General features: G+C 33.8%; 3 protein-coding genes across 50 annotated transcripts in view; 1 reads left to right on the plus strand and 2 right to left on the minus strand.

Moving 5' to 3' along the window:
* LOC106784137 (Down syndrome cell adhesion molecule-like protein Dscam2) overlaps window positions 1-12,174 on the plus strand; it is a 66,785-nt gene extending 54,611 nt beyond the window's left edge. For 28 of the 47 annotated variants that reach the window (XM_014743315.1, XM_014743313.1, XM_014743306.1 and 25 more), the window contains 19 exons: window positions 2,828-2,947; window positions 3,038-3,211; window positions 3,287-3,583; window positions 3,666-4,027; window positions 4,103-4,474; window positions 4,576-4,762; window positions 4,836-5,123; window positions 5,210-5,479; window positions 5,559-5,790; window positions 5,864-6,040; window positions 6,118-6,284; window positions 6,605-6,844; window positions 7,109-7,276; window positions 7,804-7,941; window positions 8,534-8,724; window positions 8,803-9,157; window positions 9,517-9,574; window positions 9,972-9,977; window positions 10,760-12,174. In XM_014743315.1, the coding sequence (XP_014598801.1) occupies window positions 2,828-2,947; window positions 3,038-3,211; window positions 3,287-3,583; window positions 3,666-4,027; window positions 4,103-4,474; window positions 4,576-4,762; window positions 4,836-5,123; window positions 5,210-5,479; window positions 5,559-5,790; window positions 5,864-6,040; window positions 6,118-6,284; window positions 6,605-6,844; window positions 7,109-7,276; window positions 7,804-7,941; window positions 8,534-8,724; window positions 8,803-9,157; window positions 9,517-9,574; window positions 9,972-9,977; window positions 10,760-10,844 (3,887 nt within the window). In that variant the 3' untranslated portion in view covers window positions 10,845-12,174. Of the gene's footprint in view, window positions 1-2,827; window positions 2,948-3,037; window positions 3,212-3,286; window positions 3,584-3,665; window positions 4,028-4,102; window positions 4,475-4,575; window positions 4,763-4,835; window positions 5,124-5,209; window positions 5,480-5,558; window positions 5,791-5,863; window positions 6,041-6,117; window positions 6,285-6,381; window positions 6,565-6,604; window positions 6,845-7,108; window positions 7,277-7,803; window positions 7,942-8,533; window positions 8,725-8,802; window positions 9,158-9,516; window positions 9,575-9,971; window positions 9,978-10,759 lie in introns of all 47 variants that reach the window. The other 19 variants (XM_014743347.1, XM_014743330.1, XM_014743346.1 and 16 more) reach the window with 2 other exon arrangements.
* Window positions 12,175-17,944: 5,770 nt separating this feature from the next.
* On the minus strand, window positions 17,945-18,501 carry LOC106784172 (histone H2B). The gene has a single exon (XM_014743437.1). The coding sequence runs from the start codon at window positions 18,315-18,317 to the stop codon at window positions 17,946-17,948; it is 372 nt and encodes a 123-aa protein (XP_014598923.1). The 5' UTR covers window positions 18,318-18,501; the 3' UTR covers window position 17,945.
* A 367-nt stretch (window positions 18,502-18,868) lies between these two features.
* LOC106784170 lies at window positions 18,869-21,915 on the minus strand. 2 transcript variants are annotated; one of them, XM_014743433.1, is made up of 4 exons: window positions 21,763-21,915; window positions 21,479-21,688; window positions 20,302-20,819; window positions 18,869-20,230 (listed from the first exon to the last, which is right to left on the minus strand). In XM_014743433.1, the coding sequence occupies exons 1-4, from the start codon at window positions 21,764-21,766 to the stop codon at window positions 19,646-19,648; spliced, it is 1,317 nt and encodes a 438-aa protein (XP_014598919.1). In that variant the 5' UTR covers window positions 21,767-21,915; the 3' UTR covers window positions 18,869-19,645. The 2 variants fall into 2 exon arrangements, with proteins under 2 accessions (XP_014598919.1, XP_014598920.1); XM_014743434.1 differs by having other exon boundaries at window positions 20,302-20,816; window positions 21,763-21,913.
* Window positions 21,916-22,453: the final 538 nt, after the last annotated feature.

A 22,453-nucleotide genomic window follows, 5' to 3' on the forward strand; every position in this document is an offset into this window, starting at 1 on the left:
TATATTACATGTATATATATTTATATTATAATAACGTTAATAATAATGCATCGTTCGTCGTAATAAACTGTACTACTTGCTCTGTCTGTCGTGTAGCAATACATAAATACACATGAAGATGTCTGGAAAGTTTACGTTTGCCCGATTCTCCATTCTGAACTTCCCCTATGTCTCTCTCTCACTCTCTCTCTCTCTCTTTCTCTCTCTTTCTTTCTCTTTCTCTATCACTCTCTCTTTAACTCTCTACACAATTATATCTTCTCCTCGTTAATACAGAATTCGGTGGGTTGAGTTTTCAAGCCGGCGGGAGCTTTATCCTTTTCTTTTCTCGAGTTTAAAGCTGTCGCGAAGCAAACGAACAACAACACGTCCTAACCCTCATTTTATTCACTTATTTCGTTATCTGATTTCTTCGTTAATTAATTTTAACGACAATATCGGAAAAGGCCGCAAGCGTATTACGAGACACATGGTTCGGACAAAATACGGAGAAATGGAAACACCAAATCGGAAGAACAAATAAGTGACGAACGAATAAAAAAAAAAAAAAAAGAAAAAAGAAAAAAAAAGAAAAAAAAAATCCAGAAAAGAGATAAAAGAGGAGAGGAAAAACACATCGAGTCTTCATTAAAAATCGCGTTAAAATTTGTCGTCGTGGCCGGTTTACCTAGAGCCTCTACTACCGTTACATATTCCAGTCTTACCACGCATCAGTCCTTTCGATTTTGGGGATCGACCGATCTATGCCGGACAGGCTGCTCAGCTAGCGTGCATGGTACCGGTCGGCGACACACCGATTGAGATCACCTGGACATACGAAGGTCAACCCTTGTCGCAATATATGGGATACAGCGTCGGGAAACTCGGACCACGAACGAGTATACTTCTGATCGAGCCAGTTACCCCAGACCACGATGGACGTTACGCGTGTCTCGCTATTAATCCGTCGGGAAGAGCGGCACATGAAGCCACGTTACGAGTCCACGGTTAGGGCCCAAGAGTAAAAGGGAGCATTGAAATCGTGATAATGATAATAATGCTAATTGGCCATACAAAATAACGATATATACATATACATGCGTACATACATACATTATATTATATTATACTTATATATGCGTATATTGATTTTGATAATGAGCGACATGATGATTGATGATCACCCTGAATGACAGCAAATAATAATAATAATAATCGCGTCGGTTATCGCGACATTTTATGACTGCAGGCTTTATTGATGCATCTTCGTCGTTGCTGAAGCTGTCCTGTTGTGTACAGATCGTTGCTTTCGTCACCGGGGATGATACTCTCGTCTGCACTGTCTCTTTCTCTCTCTCTTCTTTCTCTCTTTCTCTCTCTCTCTCTCTCTCTCTCTCTCTCTCTCTCTCTTTCTCTTTCTTGCTCATATTTCTATCATTTTTTTTTCTTTCCTTTGTTATTTAATTTTGTTATTTTTCTTTTAGCCATCTATCTTTTTTTTCTCTACATTTCATTTTTTTTTTATATTATTATTATTATCATTATTATTAGGTTTTTATCTTATATGCTACAGTTTCGAGTCCACAAGCTTAAAGCCGAGCGTTAAAGATCAGGTAGATCGAACCGAAACCTCCGTCATCCTCAAGCTCAACAACGGCCTTTCCTCGTGTTTGCCGTTCGTTTAAATTTCGCGATTAAATGTCGTTTCATTTTTTCTCTTGCGCCCTCTTCGTCAACATTTGTCGACGATCCTTTCTTTGGCTTTTTAATTTTGTCAAGAAAGATCGCAAAAAGTATTGTATTTCTCTTTCACACATACACATGATGAACACAGATACATCACGTTGTACTTTCCTTTGATCTTCATCATTCTCGACAAATTATATATACATATATGTATATATATATATATATATATATATCATTACTCTCTCTATCTCTTTCACGCACACAATATCGCGAGGTCATTCTAATAGGTTTTGTTAAGTCTCTTGTATTGTTTTGTCATCGTCTCTCGTCATAACGTCGATCAAGTTAGTAGTTCGTCGTACATCCCCACATTCGCGAGCCACAACGCGTCCCAGCTCCAAAGACGACCGACCGACCATTCCAGCACCCCTCGGAGGGTTTCCGAGATTCATTCCAACCTTTACTCCTTAAGGCACCTTTCCGTATCAGCCTTACCTAGCCTTTACCTCACATGTCTCGCCTCGTTTATTTTGTACGTGCATGAGAAGGAAGTAGTTTGTAGTGATACATGCATGCTTTTCTTTCTTTCTTCTTCTCTTTCTCTATCTACCTCTAACTATCTCTATCTTTCTCACTCACTCTTTCAGCCTATCTCTTTCTGTCTCTCTCACAGCCCTTTTTACTCCGAGTAAGAACATGAAATATGGTCTTAACATGATTTCTTAATGCGGTACAGCATGCAAGCCGTGCTTAAGTACATACATCGTAGAACTTCTTGCATGTACTCTCAGTGAGCTCCTTCAGCAGCCTTACTTCGTCGATCTTCATACTCTCGGTTCATGTTCGTAGATACCCGCATAGTCATCTCAAAGTCCCGTATGCTTTTATTAGTAGTACATTCTGCTCGTTGCGGTAGCGGAAGCGAATCGACGTTTGCATGCAATAAACGTAATCCCATCTGTTCTGGATCTTTTTGTTTGCCTGCCTTTATGCAGGCAGGATTTCATTTGATATGTAATACTTTGATAAATATTTCTTCTGAATGCCCAATAATGTAGTTGACGAAAGATCTAGGACGTCGGAACGATTTGCTTCCGGTTTACTGCTATAGTAGACTAAGGGAAAAGAACGCAGTTCTAATCGATTTATTCTGTCACAGTACCACCTCGCTGGATTCTGGAACCTACCGATAAAGCTTTCGCACAAGGCTCCGATGCACGCGTTGAATGTAAAGCCGATGGTTTCCCGAAGCCCCAGATCACATGGAAGAGAGCTGCTGGTTAGTATTTTCGTTTTAGTTCTAGTTTCCTTAACTACTTTGAACCTATACTAATTATTTATTCATCATCGGATGATTTTCATCGAATAGGAGATACGCCTGGTGATTATACCGACTTGAAACTGAGCAATCCTGATATTAGTGTTGAAGATGGAACTCTCTCGATCAATAACATTCAAAAGACTAATGAAGGTTATTATCTTTGCGAGGCTGTTAATGGTATCGGAGCTGGACTTTCTGCTGTGATTCTCATCTCTGTTCAAGGTGAGATCTCAGTTTCTCTTTTTTCTTTCTTTCTTTTTAATTATTTGCTTACATTAAGATTATCGATAATTACAGCACCTCCCCATTTTGAGATCAAACTCAGAAATCAAACTGCACGACGTGGCGAACCAGCTGTATTACAATGCGAGGCACAAGGCGAGAAACCAATTGGCATTTTATGGAATATGAACAATAAGAGACTTGACCCGAAAAGCGATTCGCGTTATACCATCCGAGAAGAAATTTTGGCTAATGGTGTTCTGTCTGACCTTAGTATCAAGAGAACTGAAAGGAGTGACTCGGCTTTGTTTACCTGTGTTGCAACGAATGCTTTTGGAAGTGATGATACCAGCATCAACATGATTGTTCAAGGTACAGTCTTCGTAGTAATGTTCGAAAGTTCTATATCTTAATCGATAGTAAAGTAACTTTTACCAATACGATTTCCTTGCAGAGGTACCGGAAGTTCCTTATGGTCTTAAAGTATTGGATAAGTCTGGACGTTCGGTTCAATTGTCGTGGGCAGCTCCATATGACGGAAATAGTCCCATTAAACGATACGTTATCGAATACAAAATCAGCAAGGGCTCCTGGGAAACTGATATCGATAGGGTACTTGTGCCTGGCTCTCAACAAAACGTTGCTGGTGTGTTCAATCTTAGACCTGCCACGACTTATCATCTCCGAATTGTTGCCGAAAACGAAATTGGAACGTCTGACCCATCTGACACTGTAACTATCATCACCGCCGAAGAAGCTCCAAGTGGCCCACCAACTTCTGTTAGAGTCGATGCTCTTGATCAACATACTCTCAAGGTAACTATGATGAAATTGAATTTCTCATTAATTCACAATTGGAAATATATCATTAACAAAGTTAAACATATATAGGTAACCTGGAAACCACCCCCACGCGAAGATTGGAACGGCGAAATTCTTGGCTATTATGTCGGCTACAGGCTTTCATCCTCTGACAAACCATACATGTTTGAAACCGTTGAATTTTCGAAGGAAGATGGAAAAGAACATCACTTGCAGATCATGAATCTTAAGACCTACACCCAATACAGCGTTGTTGTTCAAGCATTCAATAAAGTTGGTTCTGGACCGATGAGCGAAGAACGAAGACAACACACGGCCGAAGGTGTACCCGAACAACCACCCCACGATACGACTTGCACTACTCTCACTTCGCAAACTATCAGAGTTTCATGGATGTCGCCTCCTCTTATTGCTGCAAATGGTGTTATTACTGGCTACAAGGTAATAAAATATTTTATATAAAAAATATATTAAGAAAATATTTACTGCGTATTTTTATATTAACGTATTATTGACTATATATGAACATCATATATTTTTAGGTTATTTATGGTCCATCTGATACTTGGTATGATGAAAATACGAAAGATACCAAGATTACCTCTTCCAGCGAAACGATTTTACACGGCTTGAAGAAATATACGAACTACAGTATGCAAGTTTTGGCCTTTACCTCTGGTGGCGATGGCGTGAAATCTGCACCGATCCACTGTCAAACTGAACAAGATGGTAAGTTTTAATCTGGAAAGCATCAATAATATTTCATTTAATTTATTGACAATTTATTTATTCTCTTCTTTAGCCCCCGAAGCTCCGATCGCCGTTAAAGCTCTCGTCATGTCTCCTGAATCGATTCTTGTTTCTTGGCGCCCACCAAATCAACCAAATGGAGTTATTTCGCAATATACTATTTATACTAAAGCTGACAACGCAGAAGAACCAACTAGCCAAAAAGTTCCACCTAATCAGTTAACTTACGAAGCCACTGGACTTGACAAACAACGAAGATATGAATTCTGGGTAACTGCTAGCACGAACATTGGCGAAGGAGAAGCTTCTAAGATTGTAACATTAGGACCAAGTGTACGAGGTAAGATTAGTTTTTTATTTCTTACAATATATACAAAGTAAGCATTTTATATTAATTTATTGTTTTCTTTATTTTTTAATGTATAGTACCGGCCAAGATTGCATCGTTTGACGACAAATTCACTGCGACTTACAAAGAAGATGTAAAATTACCCTGTCTTGCTGTTGGTGTACCGGCACCGGAAGTAATATGGAAAGTACGAGGCTCTGTTCTTCAACCCAGCGATAGATTGAGACAATTACCCGAAGGATCCTTGTTCATCAAAGAAGTTGACCGTGCTGATGCTGGAGAATATTCGTGTTATGTTGAAAACTCTTTTGGACATGATACTGTTACTCATCAACTCATTGTTAATGGTAATTGTCAATATGAATAATTGTAAAATAGTTTCAAAGTTTTGTTTTTTTTTATTAATATTTGGTTATTGGATTTTAGCTCCACCACACTCACCACAAGTTACTCTAACGGCCACGACTACCAATTCGCTTACAATGAAATTGCGACCTCATCCAACTGATAATGCACCTATTCATGGATATACGATTCATTACAAACCTGAATTTGGTGACTGGGAAACCGTTCAGATTAGTTCCACGGCACAAAAGTATACTTTAGAAAACTTATGGTGTGGCTCTCGATATCAGATCTATGTTACGGCTTACAATAGGTAATAATAAGTCTTATATAAGTGAGGTTTATCCAATAAAAGCGGATATGATTCAACGTAAATGTAATTTTAGTATTGGAACTGGAGACCCATCAGACATTTTGAACACTCGTACCAAAGGATCAAAACCTATTATTCCTGAAGCAGCAAGATTTATTGAAGTATCTACTAACAGCATTACCCTTCACTTAAGTGCTTGGTCTGACGGTGGTTGCCCCATGTTGTACTTTGTCGTTGAACATAAGAAGAAGTAAGAGTCAAACAAGAAATTGGATTAAAAGTTTAACGGGGCAAGTTCGGAATAACCAAGTCTGTCTCCTATTTTAGGCATCAACAAGAATGGAACCAAGTATCTAATAACGTTAAACCGGGCGGTAACTTCGTAGTTTTGGATTTGGACCCTGCTAGCTGGTATCATCTTCGAGTTACGGCTCATAACAATGCCGGATTTGCGGTAGCCGAATATGAATTTGCAACTTTGACTGTAACTGGAGGTGGGTATAACATAACTACGCTTGATGCGTTGGAAAGCATTTCGTAGCCGGTGCTAATGGTGGCTGGATTGAACGGTCGCCGTATTTTTTGTTCCAGGCACCATTGCACCGGCCCGCGAATTACCGGACATTAACGGTGGTGGCAACGATGAAGATCCAGTGAAATTTTTCATGGCTAACTTGAATCTTGTCGTACCTGTGGTAGCCGCAGTTCTTGTTATAATCGTTGCCGTCATCGTGATCTGCGTTCTAAGAGGAAAGGGCCATGGTAGTGATAAAGGTAATAATAATAATTTCTTTTATTTTTGTTCCCTATGTAGGTACGATTGCTCCGCCGGTACGTAACGGTGGTAATGAGAATACCGACGTCAGACGTTATTTCCCATGGTTACCGAGTTGGCTCGATGTTAACGTTGTTGTACCGGTTGGAGCTACGATCGTCGTCATTATCGTAGGAATTGTCGTCATTTGCGTCGCATTATCTAGACGAACCCGAGGCCCGGAACAAACACGGCTGCGAGGTATCTCTTCAGCCGACGAGAAATATTACGAGGGACAATGTATACCAATTTTTTTTTTATTACTTTATTCATTAGATTACGAAAAGTAATCGAATAATCGAGTATCACTGCGATGGTGGTGATTTTGACACAAGAATATTAATAATGACTTTAATATTTTCAAATATTATATCTAATGTGTTGATCAATTTAAATGTTCTGATCGTAATCATCCTCCCAGTGATTCTTTGCCAATCGTACATATTCATTGGCTAATAATATAGTAATATTAATACGAACGAACACGTTTATTGCTACTTTCAGACGACGTAGTATATCAACAAACCGGTGTTGGTGGCGCTACACTTGACAAACGCAGGCCTGATCTCCGAGACGAATTAGGATACATCGCACCCCCGAATCGCAAACTTCCACCTGTTCCTGGCTCCAACTATAACACCTGTGATCGCATCAAGCGAGGTACAGTGATAAGTAAGCCACAACTGACAAAAGTTTGATATTTAGATGATTCTCCATTATAACTGTTTGAATGTTGTCGCATCGGCACGAGATAGTTTGACTATTTCTTTTTACGGAACACATAAATTTCGCACAGCCAACCAACGGTTCAAAAATTTCAAAACGATGATATTCTTTGTTGAAACCAATGTGCAAGCAAACACAATACACACGCATTACATCATTACCGTTTAGATTCCGCTATTATTTATGTTGGCTACGCTTAAACATATTTTGCATACCTAAGTATATACACATATTATACTATATATCTACGTATAAAGATGTATACCCTGCTACTAAAATGAAACAAGTTTTTCCTTCGTATGCGCTTATAACGTCGCTGCGCGTACCAAGAATCCAACATGGTTAACGAAATTTCACTAATTTTGATATCAGTGTCCTTCTTTAAAGAATAACGATCGTTAAAAAATAGATCTCGATAGTCAGCTTGGTAAGCGGCAGCGAGTCGTACGATTGTTGTAGTATATGTTCGATAGGTGCGACAGGTTCGTTGAGAAGCCACTCAACGTGGGATCCAAGGAGGCACATGTATGAGGAATTAAATCATTGTGCACCCAGCAGAAGGTGTCCACCCCCACCGCGTATGGGCAGTTCGGAGGGTCTTTCTCACAGAGGTTGGTAACAGTAGTTTTTCTAGGACGAAGGGCTCATTCTCCCCCGTGTCCCGTCGCAAGCCTTCGTCTTTCGCGATTCTGGTAATGACGAATTGCAGCCGGTACAGCCACTCGGTCTCGCAGCCGGTCTTCGTAAGTCCTCTTCGTGGTTCTAAATCCTTATAAATGCAGACATACGTTTCTTTCTCTTTCTTATCTTTCTACAACTTATTCATCTTATTCTTCTTGTTCTTCTTGTTATTCTTCATCGATGTTGCACGTTATCGCATGCCACGCTCGTTATCCGCCCCAGCACACAATTTACACATCGAACACAGTTAAGCCGAGTATATTTTACTTCTCGTTTTCTCAATGAAAGAAATATTTCACTTCGGTGATACATAAATAAGGAGATATATAATATAAAAGGGCATGAAAGTAGGAACGTTCAAGCGAGACTACTAACATGAAAATTGATGCACGTATACATATCATCAATATCATTCATTTGTTTATTGAGGAGATAATAATCGTAGAATTTAGTAACAAATAGAAAATGTATTTTCTATACGAACTTCATGGCAGCAGAGTCTACCCTCGATACTTGTTGCAGGCATGGAGGATGAGATCTGCCCGTACGCCACTTTCCACTTATTAGGATTCCGTGAAGAAATGGACCCAAGCAAGGCTATGCAATTCCAAACTTTCCCTCACCAAGGTAATGGACATTCCGGAACTATGGGACCACCAGTTGGACATCCGACTAATGCTTCTGCTCACAGTCGCTCTGGATCTCAATCTATGGTATAGAGTCTGTCAAAACAACACGTATAAAATTGATCTTATAATACTTGTATTATTCTTAAATTTTGTTTTTTACAGCCTCGTCAAAATGGTCGTTACTCTAGAGTACCATCCCAAGGAGGTGGCAGCGGAACTCATGTCTTCTCTCCTGAATACGACGACCCTGCTAATTGCGCTCCCGAAGAAGATCAATACGGCTCTCAATATGGACAATACGGTGCTCCTTACGATCACTATGGCTCTCGTGGATCAGTCGGCCGTCGTAGCGTTGGATCTGCTCGCAATTTACCAAGCTCTGGATCGCCCGAACCACCTCCACCACCACCAAGGAATCACGATCAGAATAACTCGAGTTTCAACGACAGCAAGGAAAGCAACGAAATCAGCGAAGCAGAATGTGACCGTGATCAACTTGTCAACCGCAACTATGGCGGTCAGTACAATGAATCCTGATGAGGAATGAAGTGGCGAGGATGAAGGAGAAAAATGCTCGATTTTGTATCCGAATGAAAAACAGGGAGCAAGCTTGACTTGCGTTCGGATCGTCGAGTTTTATTTTCTCATATTTGTTCTTGGTTCTCTCGAACTGCTCGTTTCATTAGACATCATTAGATACTAGGTGTACAATGCGCGGACATATCGCATGTCGAGCGAATCACCACTTATACGAATGGAAGAGATTCGCTCCAAATTCTGTGTTTCTAATCGTATAGCTTTCCACTATTTGCATGCTACGTGTTGTCGTAGTAGTTTACCGTTGTGTCAATCGTGCCGTGTGTTTTTCTATTTCAGTGAATGCTCGCGGCAAGGACGGCATGACCACCGAGGAGATGCGTAAACTCATAGAGAGGTCAGTAGAGAGCGAATGTGTTTGATTCGCGATCAAGCGACACGAGAGTTATCGTTTTTGATATTGTACCTCGATTCAAAATTCACATTTTTTAAATTTATCTCAAATATAGCCAATCCAATTATCTTCTCTCATCTTATCATCAAATTCATTTTTCATTTCATCATCATATTAAGAGATCATTAATCGTCTTTCAATCACTCATCTTTTACTTCAATTCGGCATTTCTTCCTTAAACATTCGAAATATACCATTTTTTCTTATCAATTATATTAAAAATAATAAATTTATGAAAAAATAATCGAGTGCACGGTAGATTAGCTGAAGGCTTTACAAATACATTTTAATGCTGTGTCTTTATCTCTGTCTTTTTCTTGTTTCATGACTCTTTACGCAGGAAGCCGTAAGTTTCTTGATCGTAGAACAGTACAGAGTGTGTTCCTATAAAGATAGACGCAATTTCGTTAAAACATATTTACAAATGCTGTATCTATGATAGTTAAACTTTTTAACAGAAAAAGAAAACAAAAAAACAGGCCAGCCGACGCTTACAAAACATTGCTTGATATTACCAACGTTGACGAAAGACTTCTCTATGCGAACATGATGTTTTGCATGCAATTTTTGGTGGCCGATGCTCTTAGCGTAATTAATTAATTAATTTTTTTTCTTTCTTTTTTTTAAACAATCTAGGGACGATTAGCAATAGAAATAATTATAAAAACGCCTCTACTACGCTCCATGCTATATTATTACCATATATTATACGCTGTTACCATCATCGTTACATTACCCTGCTGTGCTAACATGCTAATCATTTATCATACATTATTAGACTCCTAATAATTAACATTACTAAGTTCTTACATTTGTAATTAGTATTTTAACTGATACTTATCCATCATTGCTGCTGTAATTCTAGTGCATGGATAAAAATCTTTTGTTCACGTACAGATGCCGCTATAAATTATTATACAATTATTTTTTTTTAGGACGCAACGGATTAAATTTGCTTATATTCTAATAATTGCTCGAGTAATTCTTTCGCTTTTCGCAGTGTTGTACGCATCTGTACGAGGATGTAAAAAGAGTTGATGGAAGTGCTCTTTGGAAAGAAAAAAAAAGAAAGGAAGGGAAGTTGATAGTTTTGAAGAATATTTCTCAAAATTGTAATCGATGTTGCAGAAACGAAGCCCCCGGCCGGCAAACCGGCAGCCCCCACGGCGGTCACGGGGGACTCCTCACACCCTACGATACTGTGGCAGTGTAACCTGTAAATCCATCATCATCCATGGTTTTCCGATTCTCTCGTTGACTGCGACCGAAGACTCGAGAGATACGGAAACAAAGCGCACGCTAACTCTTCCCCCGGTGCTGTCGTCGGTCCAATTTGCAACGATTTTAATGATTTTAAAAAAAAAAAAAGGAAAAAAAAATGAAAAAAAAGAAAAAAAAAATTACAAAATAACATCGTCGCGAATAGATTCTAGAATTCGATGAATTAAATTTTTAAAAGGGTTGTGCACACGTTTTATCAGATGTATGTATATACGTACGAGACAACGAGCATCGTCCTCGCGACGAAGATTACCTCCTTCGTCTATCTATGACCATATCTCGAATGACTTTTATATCCCCGTCGGCCTTATCTTTTTATATCTTATTTCTAATATTCTTTTCCTTATTCTTTTTTATCATTATTTAGTAGCATTGACGTTTAATTCTAGCTCATTATTTAATCAAAGGCCAGACTCTAAACTGCCTCTATAATTAACTGCCTAACGAGGACGAAGGAGGTCGAATGGTCGACGGCTAGAAATGAAAATAATAACAATCGATTAGAGAGTTCTTAAGATATAAATTGTCTCTTCTCGGATCTCAGGCGATTCGTGACACCCGGCACAGGTTCGCGGACGCTCTCGTACGACAGCGAAACATAACGAAATAACCAATAAGGCAATAGCATACAACAAAAATATAAATCAACAAATATGACAAAAAAATAAAATTAAAATTAAAATTTAAAAAAAAAAAAAGAAAAAAAAAACAGACAAAAGATCGTGAGAAGAAGAAGAAGAAGAAAAGAGAAGCGTGCTCTCGGCGACGGTTCATTTTCCGGGGGTTTTACGCGGGAAATCCTAGATTAAAAGTCAAGTCTCGTCCTATTGGACGCGTCGGGACGATAACATGAGATTAGTTACTCGCTTTTAAGTCATGGTTGTGCCACACTGCCGCTACCCGCAGGCATATATACATATATACGTTACATATGTACGTACATAACATATAACGGATATATACATAATATACGATTTATAATTTCGTAACGAAGGTTGTGTCCCCCCGGGGGTCGAAGATGTATCGAGTCTCAATGTCGCGGAGAGCAAGTGTAGAGATTGTCGTGTCGTGTCGTCGTCGTCGTCGTCGTCGTCGTCGTCGTCGTCGTCGTAGTCGTCCGTTGAACAAAAACGATGAGAACCAAATATGAAAGAAATCTAAATTCAAAACTCTCGCCGATAGACTTATCCGAAGGAAGAACGCGGCACGCCATCGGAAAAAATAATTAAAATTAAAAATATATATAAAAAAAAAAAAAAAAAGAAACACAAATATAATCATCATTACGTACTCTCTTTACAGGCTACGCGCACATTAAAAAACAAAAAAAAAACACATTTACACTCTCATACAATCTTTTGCAATACACATGTTCACATAACAAGCAACACTTGCTGTCGGTTCTTAATCGTCCTAACATAAAAAAAAAATATATATATATATATAAATTATATACATATATAAATACGTGTATGATGTGAATTCGGCTCGTGTATACGTATTTATAGATTTACGCGTATCTATTACCGATAATAATTAATTAGTCTGCTCTAATCACACCTATTCTATTAGCCGCGCTAACATTTTTGCTCGAGTCGAAGTTCGAAGGATAACGCGACGATGATTATTAGAGACGTAATAAGTGAATCGAATAAGTAACAAAGCATAATGAGTGAATAAATAAAAGAAAAGTAGATAGGTATTAGGTCGGGCGGATGGTCGCGAGACAATAATCACCGATTTTCTTGCGCACCCTAACGATACGTCGATCGTCGTCGATCGATAAAGGACCATCACCTTTGATAAGAAAAGGGAAGCGAAGTAGAGAAAAGCGGACTTTCCTGGTGAAAGTATCCTCTTGTAGGATTCCATAGTGCTTTTCTCAAAGTGTCTAGGCTCTTAGTTAGTTTCCTCGTCTTTCAAATGGCTAATCTCGTTGCATGATCGACGTCGCGCAAGGGTGTGACGACGGTGTGTGTCTCATAGTTTGTTTTTATCACGTCACTATTTCTAGATATATACATATTATATAATTAAATATAAATATATCTATATATATATATATATATATATGTATATTGATCGATCATCACGATCGTTTTCACAGCATTTCTTAAAGTAATCGTTGCGGGAAAATAAAATATTNATATATATATATATATATACACATATATATATATACATATGATTAACGTAACATATACATACGTTGTAAGTAGGATATCTCTAGGTGTCGCGTTCATTTGCCGAGGCGATGATACGAGACAAACACCGGTTGGCCGATGATTGTATTATTATTATCATTATTATTACTATTATTAACTAACTGTTATTACTATTACTGATATTATTAATGCGCGTAACAAAAGACGTTATTTCTTTTTCTATTTCTCGTCGTGGACGACGGAAAAAGAATCCCTTTTATATTAGATCACAGGAATTTTCATATCCCATTAGGATACGATTAGAAATTGTCCATATAATATTGTAATATGCGGCCAGCCGGTTCCGACTCGGTGTCGTCACAGCACTTTACTCATCGATGTGATTTTAGAGGTTTTTGCGCAGTCTTGTGTATGTGTTGTTATAATATAATAACGATCACGCTATATCAGATTAATATAGCCATATCCAAGTCACTTTTACAAATAACGTATATCACGTTTTAATCACACAACGCTCGCGGAGCTTTTACGCTTTTACTGCTTTTTCGAATCTCTAACTTTTGAAAATCATGATGATGATAATGATGATGATGATGCTAGTGTGACAGAAAAAGAGGAAATAAGGAAAAAAAAGGTAAGGAAAGGACAAAAACTTCGCAAAGCCATACGCTATAATCGACCTACACGCACTAACTTAGGCGTTATACATATTTGTCGTCGGTGTTTTAAGAATAAGCAGGATTAAGGAAAATTTGTGATGATTGCGATGTCGCTTAGATCATTAAACGGGTGACTTCTTTTTTTTGTCATTAACGACGCGCACTATCAAAAAATCCGAAAATAACACTTTTATATGAAATATTTTATTTTCCCGCAACGATTACTTTAAGAAATGCTGTGAAAACGATCGTGATGATCGATCAATATACATATATATATATATATATATATATGTATGTGTAGGTCGTGAAAGCTTAATCGACTGCGTGCATTTCACATTTTTTCCTTTTTTATGATGATAATAATATTAATAATAATAATAAGCGAACGCGGTTCTTCGAGCTTACCACGGACGGAGTGTTGTATGTCGTTTTTCCTGTTATTTCACTATACTTTTATTATCTTTATTCGTCGTTGTTTTTTCATATATTAAGTCTATGTGCTTTTTTCTTTGTGTTTTGTTGCTGATGGGATTATATATTAGGAGAATTTTTTCATTCATTCTCTCATATCTCCGCGATCGTAGAGACTCGAGGATCCGCGCGCGGTATACCGTTTCCTCAATATCCACTATTTTATGTTTTTGTACCAAAGTTGTAGCGTCTAACTTTATGTTAAATAAATAAACTAAAAAAAAAAAAACACAAATTTCTCTCTTTTTTTTTCTCTCTGTCTCTCTTTCTCTTCCTCTCTCACTGTATATACTTCTATTAATTAAATGCATTTAATACTTCCATAAATATCCAAATATTATACGGTATCATATTTGTATATAATAATTATGAATTCCTCCTAATAATTATATATTCGAAAAATTTATATTAATAATACTAAATTTATTAATTAATATTATATTACGTAGAAATAATTTCCTATGATTTCTGTTATCAAATAATATTATTTGATATTATTAGAAGAGAAATAATTTATTATGTAGAACTATATGCTCATTGTTCGTTTGATTTTGATTTATATCGTGGAGTCTATTAACATTGGACATTCCCTTTCTCTAAGTATTCGCGTAGTTACAATTACAGGTATAATGCTACGCATAAATCAATTTAAAAAGAATAAGTAGAACCAGTATATATATTGCCACTATTATGCTCTCCTTTATTAGTTTGAGAAAATTTTTTATGACAACACAATCCTCACCTTTTTTTCACAGAGACCGTCTTCTCACCTCCGGAGTAAAAAGCATACGATGTTTCGAAACGGTCACCCAACCAAGTATTAACCGTGATCATTGTTGCTAAACCTTAAGGATTATATGGGAATAAGATTTTTCAATGAGGCGAGGTTGTTGGCTCAATAAAAATATACTTTTAATTTTGTTTTGAAATTTGCTATTTTCAATGATCATATCCACGACCTAATATATAGAATGTCTTAATAATTCTGTTTCAGAGTGATATCTTCATTACTTTTAATGATTTCGAAGGAACGAATTGTTTGATTCAAAATAAAAATACAAAAATTTTTTTTCCTATTTCTAAGCAAAGCAACGAAGTTTCCAACAGCAGAAAAAAATTAATAAGTGCTCTTAATTGCTTACTAATTGCCTAATCAAAATCCATATAATTGCTCACTTTATTAATTAATTATTTAACTAGGTATTAATAATTGAAAAATCGAAAACACAAATTATTTTTTATTATTATTTTTTAATTATTATTTTTTATCACCACAAAAAAGTTGGCATATAGAACCGTAACAACAGAAAAAAATGAAAAAATGAAAATATTTACCTATTGTTTATACATTATGAACGATTAATCTATTTCTTTTCACTACCCTATAAATTGTTACTTTGGAAATCAACTTTAAATATATCCTCTGCAGGTGTACCAACTTTACTTTCATTTTTTTCCAAAGTGCACCTGCTCCTTGATTTGTGGTTGCGCATGCGTATAACATATCTCCCACTCATGACGTCGCCATTTCATAATTATTCAAAGTGTACAAATTATTTTCAACTAATTAACGATAAATAAAATATATTTGATAAAATAAAGTTGAGGAGCCGGACAAACAAAAAGTCAGCAATTGATTGAAAACAAAAAACAATAGAAAACTTCATTGCTTTGCTTAGAAATGAGAAAAACGTTTTTGGTTTTTCAATTATTAATAACTAATTAAATAATTAATTAATAAAGTGTGCAATTATAAATTTTAAATGTGCAATTAAGAGTACTTATTCATTTTTTTCTGCTGTTGAGGTTCTATGCCAACTTTTCTGCGGTAATAGGTTTACTTTTTTTAATGAACTCTTATAATAAGACTTAATTTCGGTATTCTCTTTTTCTGCTTTGTTAAAAATCTCAACTGTTATCTGTCAACTCACATTAACACCAGAGATCGCTATTTTCATAATATGACGCACATTAAATGAACCAATCATTCACGTACTAGACTATTTATTCGTTTACTCGACCAATCAGCATGAAATATTAATATATTTTAAGGTGCATTACAATTTAACTGATATTATTATGTTGAGGAAATAATTAGAATAATTATTCTATCATATTTATGCATATATACCTATAATATTACATAAAAATATTATGCCATTCCTAGTCATAACAGAAGAATACTATTACTGATTTTCAAAGCTGGATAATATTTATGGAAATAATATTTCAAATACTATTTTAAATAGTAGATTCTTCACAATTGAAATATAATAGTATTCCAAATAAAAAATAAATTATTTTATTGTGATATATGTATATATATAATCTAAAGTATTAAATAAAATACTTCATATTTAAATTTGAAGTATTATATACTGAACAATCCTTAGTCTAAAAATAAATTGTTAACACGATTAATGTAATGTAAAACTCGGTAACGTAAGAACTTTCGATATTTGTATGTATACTTTGTTAAACATTCCAAATCGCAACACAAATATGTTTAGTATATTTTAAATAAAATACTATATGAAAAAATTTCAACATCCCTACATCACGATTGAAAATAAAAAAATAGTATTTTACCCACCTTTGCTGATTTTAATGATTGTTAGAGTCTAATATTATATAAAAGTTTATTATTGTTATTAATTTATATTATCAAATGAATGTATAATAATATATAATAGTAATTTAGTAAAAATAGAGGATAAGAGAGTACAGAGTATGTATTATATAACTTGAAAATAATAATATTTATGTAAATATGTATTTCAAATATAAGATAATGGATAATCCGCTAGAATATTGTATATAAATTGAAATGAATTTTCTTATTCCTTTATCTTATATGGTATTATGCAAATGCATAATAGTACGTATTACATAGCAACAACATTAATTAATAAGGAAGAAAATAATATTACAATTTAGCTTGCATTAGCTTTACATTAATTTTACGTAACATTTTTCAAGATCCTTTAGAATTTATCAATGTACAAATAATAAATATTTAAGCTTTGTTTGATAAAGGTAGTTAGTTATTACAATCTTAATATTAATAAAAAATAAATTAAAAACTTAAGAGACAATTTGCTCGATATATAAAAAAGAAAACTTATTAATGATTACAAACTTTTAAACTCAATTCGATAATATGATACGCGTATCTTGTTGTTAAGAAATATAATGTAATTTGGTAATTGAATTCTGACAGTTTGAACAAATGCTAGTCATTTTTCGCACTACTTATTTCAAACTTGGACATATAATGTACTTAAGATTATATTATAAAGTTACATCTATAACAGTGTGTTTATTGGTCATCAAGACGATACAATAGGAAATAAATAATATATGTATATGTATGTATATATATATATATATGCAAAGGAATATTAATATATATGTGCAAAAAAGAAAGAGAAAAAAAATACGAACATAGAGGATATATAAAAATTGTCAATATGAATATAATTAATATTCAGTCATTCATATATATATATAAACATTAAATTCGCGAAAATCTAATTAAATTGAAATCTATGAAAATAAAGCAATGTGAGGAATTTTTCTGAAAGGAAATGGCCCTTAAAAGGGCCGTTGATATATATATATATATATATGTGTGTGTGTGTGCGTGTGTGTGTGTGTGTGTGTGTGTGTGTGAATGTATGTCTATAGAAAAAAGTGGGGAGAAAAAAAAAAGTAAAATAACATATAAAATAATAATTACTTGGAACTAGTATATTTGGTAACCGCCTTTGTACCTTCACTTACAGCGTGCTTAGCTAATTCGCCGGGTAACAATAATCTGACAGCAGTTTGGATCTCCCGAGATGTAATTGTCGAACGCTTGTTGTAATGTGCCAATCTTGATGCTTCAGCAGCTATTCTTTCGAAAACGTCATTAACGAAGCTGTTCATGATGCTCATAGCCTTACTGGATATTCCAGTGTCCGGATGTACTTGCTTCAATACTTTATAGATATAAATGGCATAGCTTTCTTTCCTCTTCCGTTTCTTTTTTTTGTCAGTTTTACTAATATTCTTTTGAGCTTTACCAGCTTTTTTCATTGCTTTCCCACTAGTTTTAGGAGGCATGATTGATTTATATGCGTTATAATATTATATATATTATTTTATTAAAATATTATCTCTTGGGATGATCCTACACAGAATACTGTTCGAATCGTTATGAGCAGGAGAAAACGGATCCTCCGGTTTCTTTATGCTGTCTGGAATTCTGCGCCGGCGTATGAACAATACCCTAACAAAACGCCCATAAACCCTGTTTCGTTCGATGGTTAAAGGATAACGATTTCGGTTGGTCGCGTCTGCAATCCACAAGGAGTGGTCTGTTCAAGAAAACACTATATTCACCATAGAATATGCTATTTTATTTTTCAATTTAATTCACTAACTTTTATTTATCTTTTTTGTTTTTTTATTTTTCTTTTCGTCTTAGATTTTATTTCAAGTTTATTGTGTTAAACTAAGTTGTTTTTATTTCTTTTTTTTTACTATAGAGCATAACTATCTATTATATATTATGTTCATGCTAAAGTATTATTATCTAATACAATTTTTTAATATAAAATAATTATAATTAGGGCTGATTATCTATTGGAAGGGAATGTTGGTGTTTTATCTTATTTATTTCTATCAATTTTATTCTTCCTTTTTTTCGCTAATTTATACAAAAATTATTGAAAATATAAGTAAAAATTTATATATTGCAGGTTTCAAAATTACATATAATATAAATACGGAATAAAATGATAAATATAATAGATGGTTATAAAGTATATGAATATTGACATAATGTTAAAACTTATACAACCCGTGAATTGATTATTTGTAGAAATATATAAACGTGTCGATTAATACCAAATAATTATATCTCTTATATTAAGGATGTTTAGGAGATATATGTCAAAATGCTGAAGAGAATGAAAATTTAAGAGAGTGTTTCTTATTTAATGCTTAAGCCACTGTGAACATTTCACATTGATCTATTAAGTCGTTTAAAAGTTATTGCAATTTAAAATAATTCTTTCTGAACGTTAAATAATTAACATTAAAAAAATATTTTTCATTGGAAATGATCGAAACTTAGTAATATTTAAATGTCATAATTAATATTTAAGCATTATTAGTATTTCGACATTCAGAATTTTGATGAAGATTTAAATCAAAATTGTTTTTGTCCTAAAGTTAAAATCAAGGCGCTAAAAGTTATTTAAAATTTTTTCATATTATTTATCATTTCTTATTTAATTCAACATCATTATTGGTAAAATAATCTCTTTTTTTTTTAAATTATACATTCTTTTCTAGCATTGACATTATTATTTTTATTTCATAACATGCTGTAAAATGTTGATTTTTACAAATTGTAAATTTTCAACATTTTTACCTTCGATTGTACGTCAAACATTCGAATTAGGACATTTTATATCATAATGTCCAGTTGCTCTACAAATACTGCACAAACTCTTTAGTGCTGGACATTTGCTTCTATCCATCACGTGAGTCAGACCACAAAATTTGCAATTCCGTAACATTGTTATTTTAGAACACATCCATGAAAAGTGATGCAGTTTGTTACATTTAGAACATTTTTCGTCGTAAGCTAAACACTTTTTTACTCCGTGGTCTCCTCCACAAAAGCTGCAGTTATTAATGTACATTACACCAGGACAATACTTACTGAAGTGGTTTCTTCTTTTACATTTGTTGCATTCTTTTCCAAATGCAAAACATTTATTCTTTGGGTGAAACTTGCCACAGTATTTACAAATCTTATTTTCTTCCCAAATGGAATTATCACATAAATCCCATAGAAAAGCAATTTCTGCTATCGTTAAAGATTGAAATGTTTTTTCAAATTTGAAATCTGGCATCTTAGAACTAGCTATTGCAATGAATCGTTCTTTACAAAGATTTTCGATATCTTTTTCTAATTTTTGCTTTACCATATTGTCGATATTTTTTATATTTTTAATACAATCAACCTTAAAAATATAAATTAAAAATTAGGTATATGTATATCACATTCGCACTTTTTATTTCATCTATAACATACCTTAAGTCTTTCTACATAATTTATAACGCTCTCATTTTCAGATTTAGCGTTCGTAACGAACTTATGATATGCATCAAATTTTTCGATTAATACTGAAAAATTATTTTTATCGTCCTCCTTATCGAATATTAAGTATTGAAGTATTTCATGACTGATAGAACCCATGCGATTTAAAACAAAAGTGCCCCATTTATGATAATCTTTCTTATTATAATCCACAAGTATTAAAAATGATCTCATTTCTTCTTTCCAAATATTCCAACTTTTTATAAACTCTTTTAAGTTTTTTATATTTGGTGGCGGTCTATACATAGTTTCCAATAAAAGGTCATCTTTATTTGGTGCGCTAGGCGTTTCTTTAATATGTGTATAAAAACCATTGTTTACTTTTTCTTTATTTAAATTTAATTGTTTTACTGGCTTTTCTTGAGAAGATGAAGTAAACTCATAAGAGTTTTGTTGATGATGTACGTAGCCATCATTCAAGTCTTTTTTTTGTATATGATTTATCAATTCTTCTTTGTTATAAGAATATTTGAATGTTAATATAAAAGAAAAAAATATAATGATAAGTAATCAAAATGCAGCCAATTATAATTATAATTAGTAATAATATAAATAGTACAATGTAGAATGTAGATTATTTGTAATGTCAAGTATCTGAACGTAGATAATTCAAATGAGCGTTTATTCTAATATATAATGGGTCACATTATGTATAAAAATAATTCAGGTTTTGAAATTATGAGTGACAATGATAGTATTTCATCTGTGTTTGAAAAAATTGATAATACAAATGTTACTATAAATGCAAATACAGGGGGATATAGTACTATTCAAACACAAAGTCGAAGTTAAAAATGCATTACGTATTACCATTTAAATATTACCAAATTATGAATTTGTTAATATTTAAAAACGTTTAATTTTGGATATTCCACTTTCCTTATTATTAAATATGTATTTTATTTATAAACCATTCGGATGAAAAAATTACTTAATTTTTAATCAATTTATAGCATAGTTATGAATTTGATTCTTTTAAACCCATTATACAAAAGAATGTAGATATTTGATTATAATTAAATCGATTGTTATTCGTACAATGAAGTGCATGAATGGATTGAAAAATTTTAAGCTTAATATATAAACTATTCTTTTTTCTAAATATTCTGACCTTGTGGATAATGTGTAACATCACGTATATTTTTTGTAGAATTAACATTTTTATTGGTAGATTCCACATTACTATGTGTTAAAGTTGGTTTATGTAAGGTAGGGTAAATTTGTGTTTTGCATTCAGTATTATTCGATTCCTCCGAAGATTTTGTTTGTGCTTTTGCATATGCACTTTTCGGAATATTGTGCTCAGTACTTTGTGACGAACCTGTAGAAGAATAATATTAATGAATGACAAAGTCTTTTTTCTCGTAATCATAATAACTATATAAAACTTCATACCCATATTTTATTGCAATAAAATTTGTTTTGTTTTGTTTTAAATATATTTCTTGAAAGTACTTTTATTGACAGATAATATTAATTCCGTTTCTCAACTATCACGTATTATCTTTATCAGAAATGCAAGATAATGGTTATTTTATTTTATTAATTGTTAAGATTTCTTTTTGATCGCAAAAATAACGTTGGCAAAATTGAATTGAAGTGTCAGCCAATGAGCGATCGCTAATGATGCACCAAGGACCAATAATAAGAATAGTACAGGAAATGTTGCTGGGATCATTCAAAAGAAGGGGGTTTCCACCGAAAGGGATTCCTTATTTATCAGATCCAGAAGTAATAACTTTTTCTCGGAATTTTGTTATTTGTCATGAACTAAAGAAAATGCAAGAGTGAAATTTAATTACAGTAGAATCTTGATTTGCAGGCATAATTTGAACGAATTTTGTCATAATAAATACATAATGAAAAATCGGATAATTTATTCAACAATTATTTATTCTTATAAAAATAACATAAAATACAAAATACTAAGTAAACATTAAATAAATTAATCTGTATTTTACTTATTACGAATATATTTGTCATCTACTAACATGTATTAACATGTAGAAAGAGAAAACGTCTTTAAATGAAAAAATTTAATTTTGAAAAGATTTATCCTTTCACAGAAAAGAAATTACATTTAAAA

This window comes from Polistes canadensis, unplaced genomic scaffold (assembly GCF_001313835.1).
Source record: "Polistes canadensis isolate GaletaPanama2010 unplaced genomic scaffold, ASM131383v1 scaffold_31, whole genome shotgun sequence".
Lineage (NCBI taxonomy): Eukaryota > Metazoa > Arthropoda > Insecta > Hymenoptera > Vespidae > Polistes > Polistes canadensis.

Excerpts from the sequence above, each read along its gene's own strand:
- LOC106784172 (XM_014743437.1), bottom strand. The coding sequence starts at position 18,317 with ATGCCTCCTAAAACTAGTGGGAAAGCAATGAAAAAAGCTGGTAAAGCT.
- LOC106784170 (XM_014743433.1), bottom strand. Across the intron at positions 20,820-21,478 it reads TGTTACACATTATCCACAAG|AAGAATTGATAAATCATATA; the intron begins GTCAGAATATTT and ends CTTATAACAAAG. Across the intron at positions 20,231-20,301 it reads ATTATGTAGAAAGACTTAAG|GTTGATTGTATTAAAAATAT; the intron begins GTATGTTATAGA and ends TATATTTTTAAG.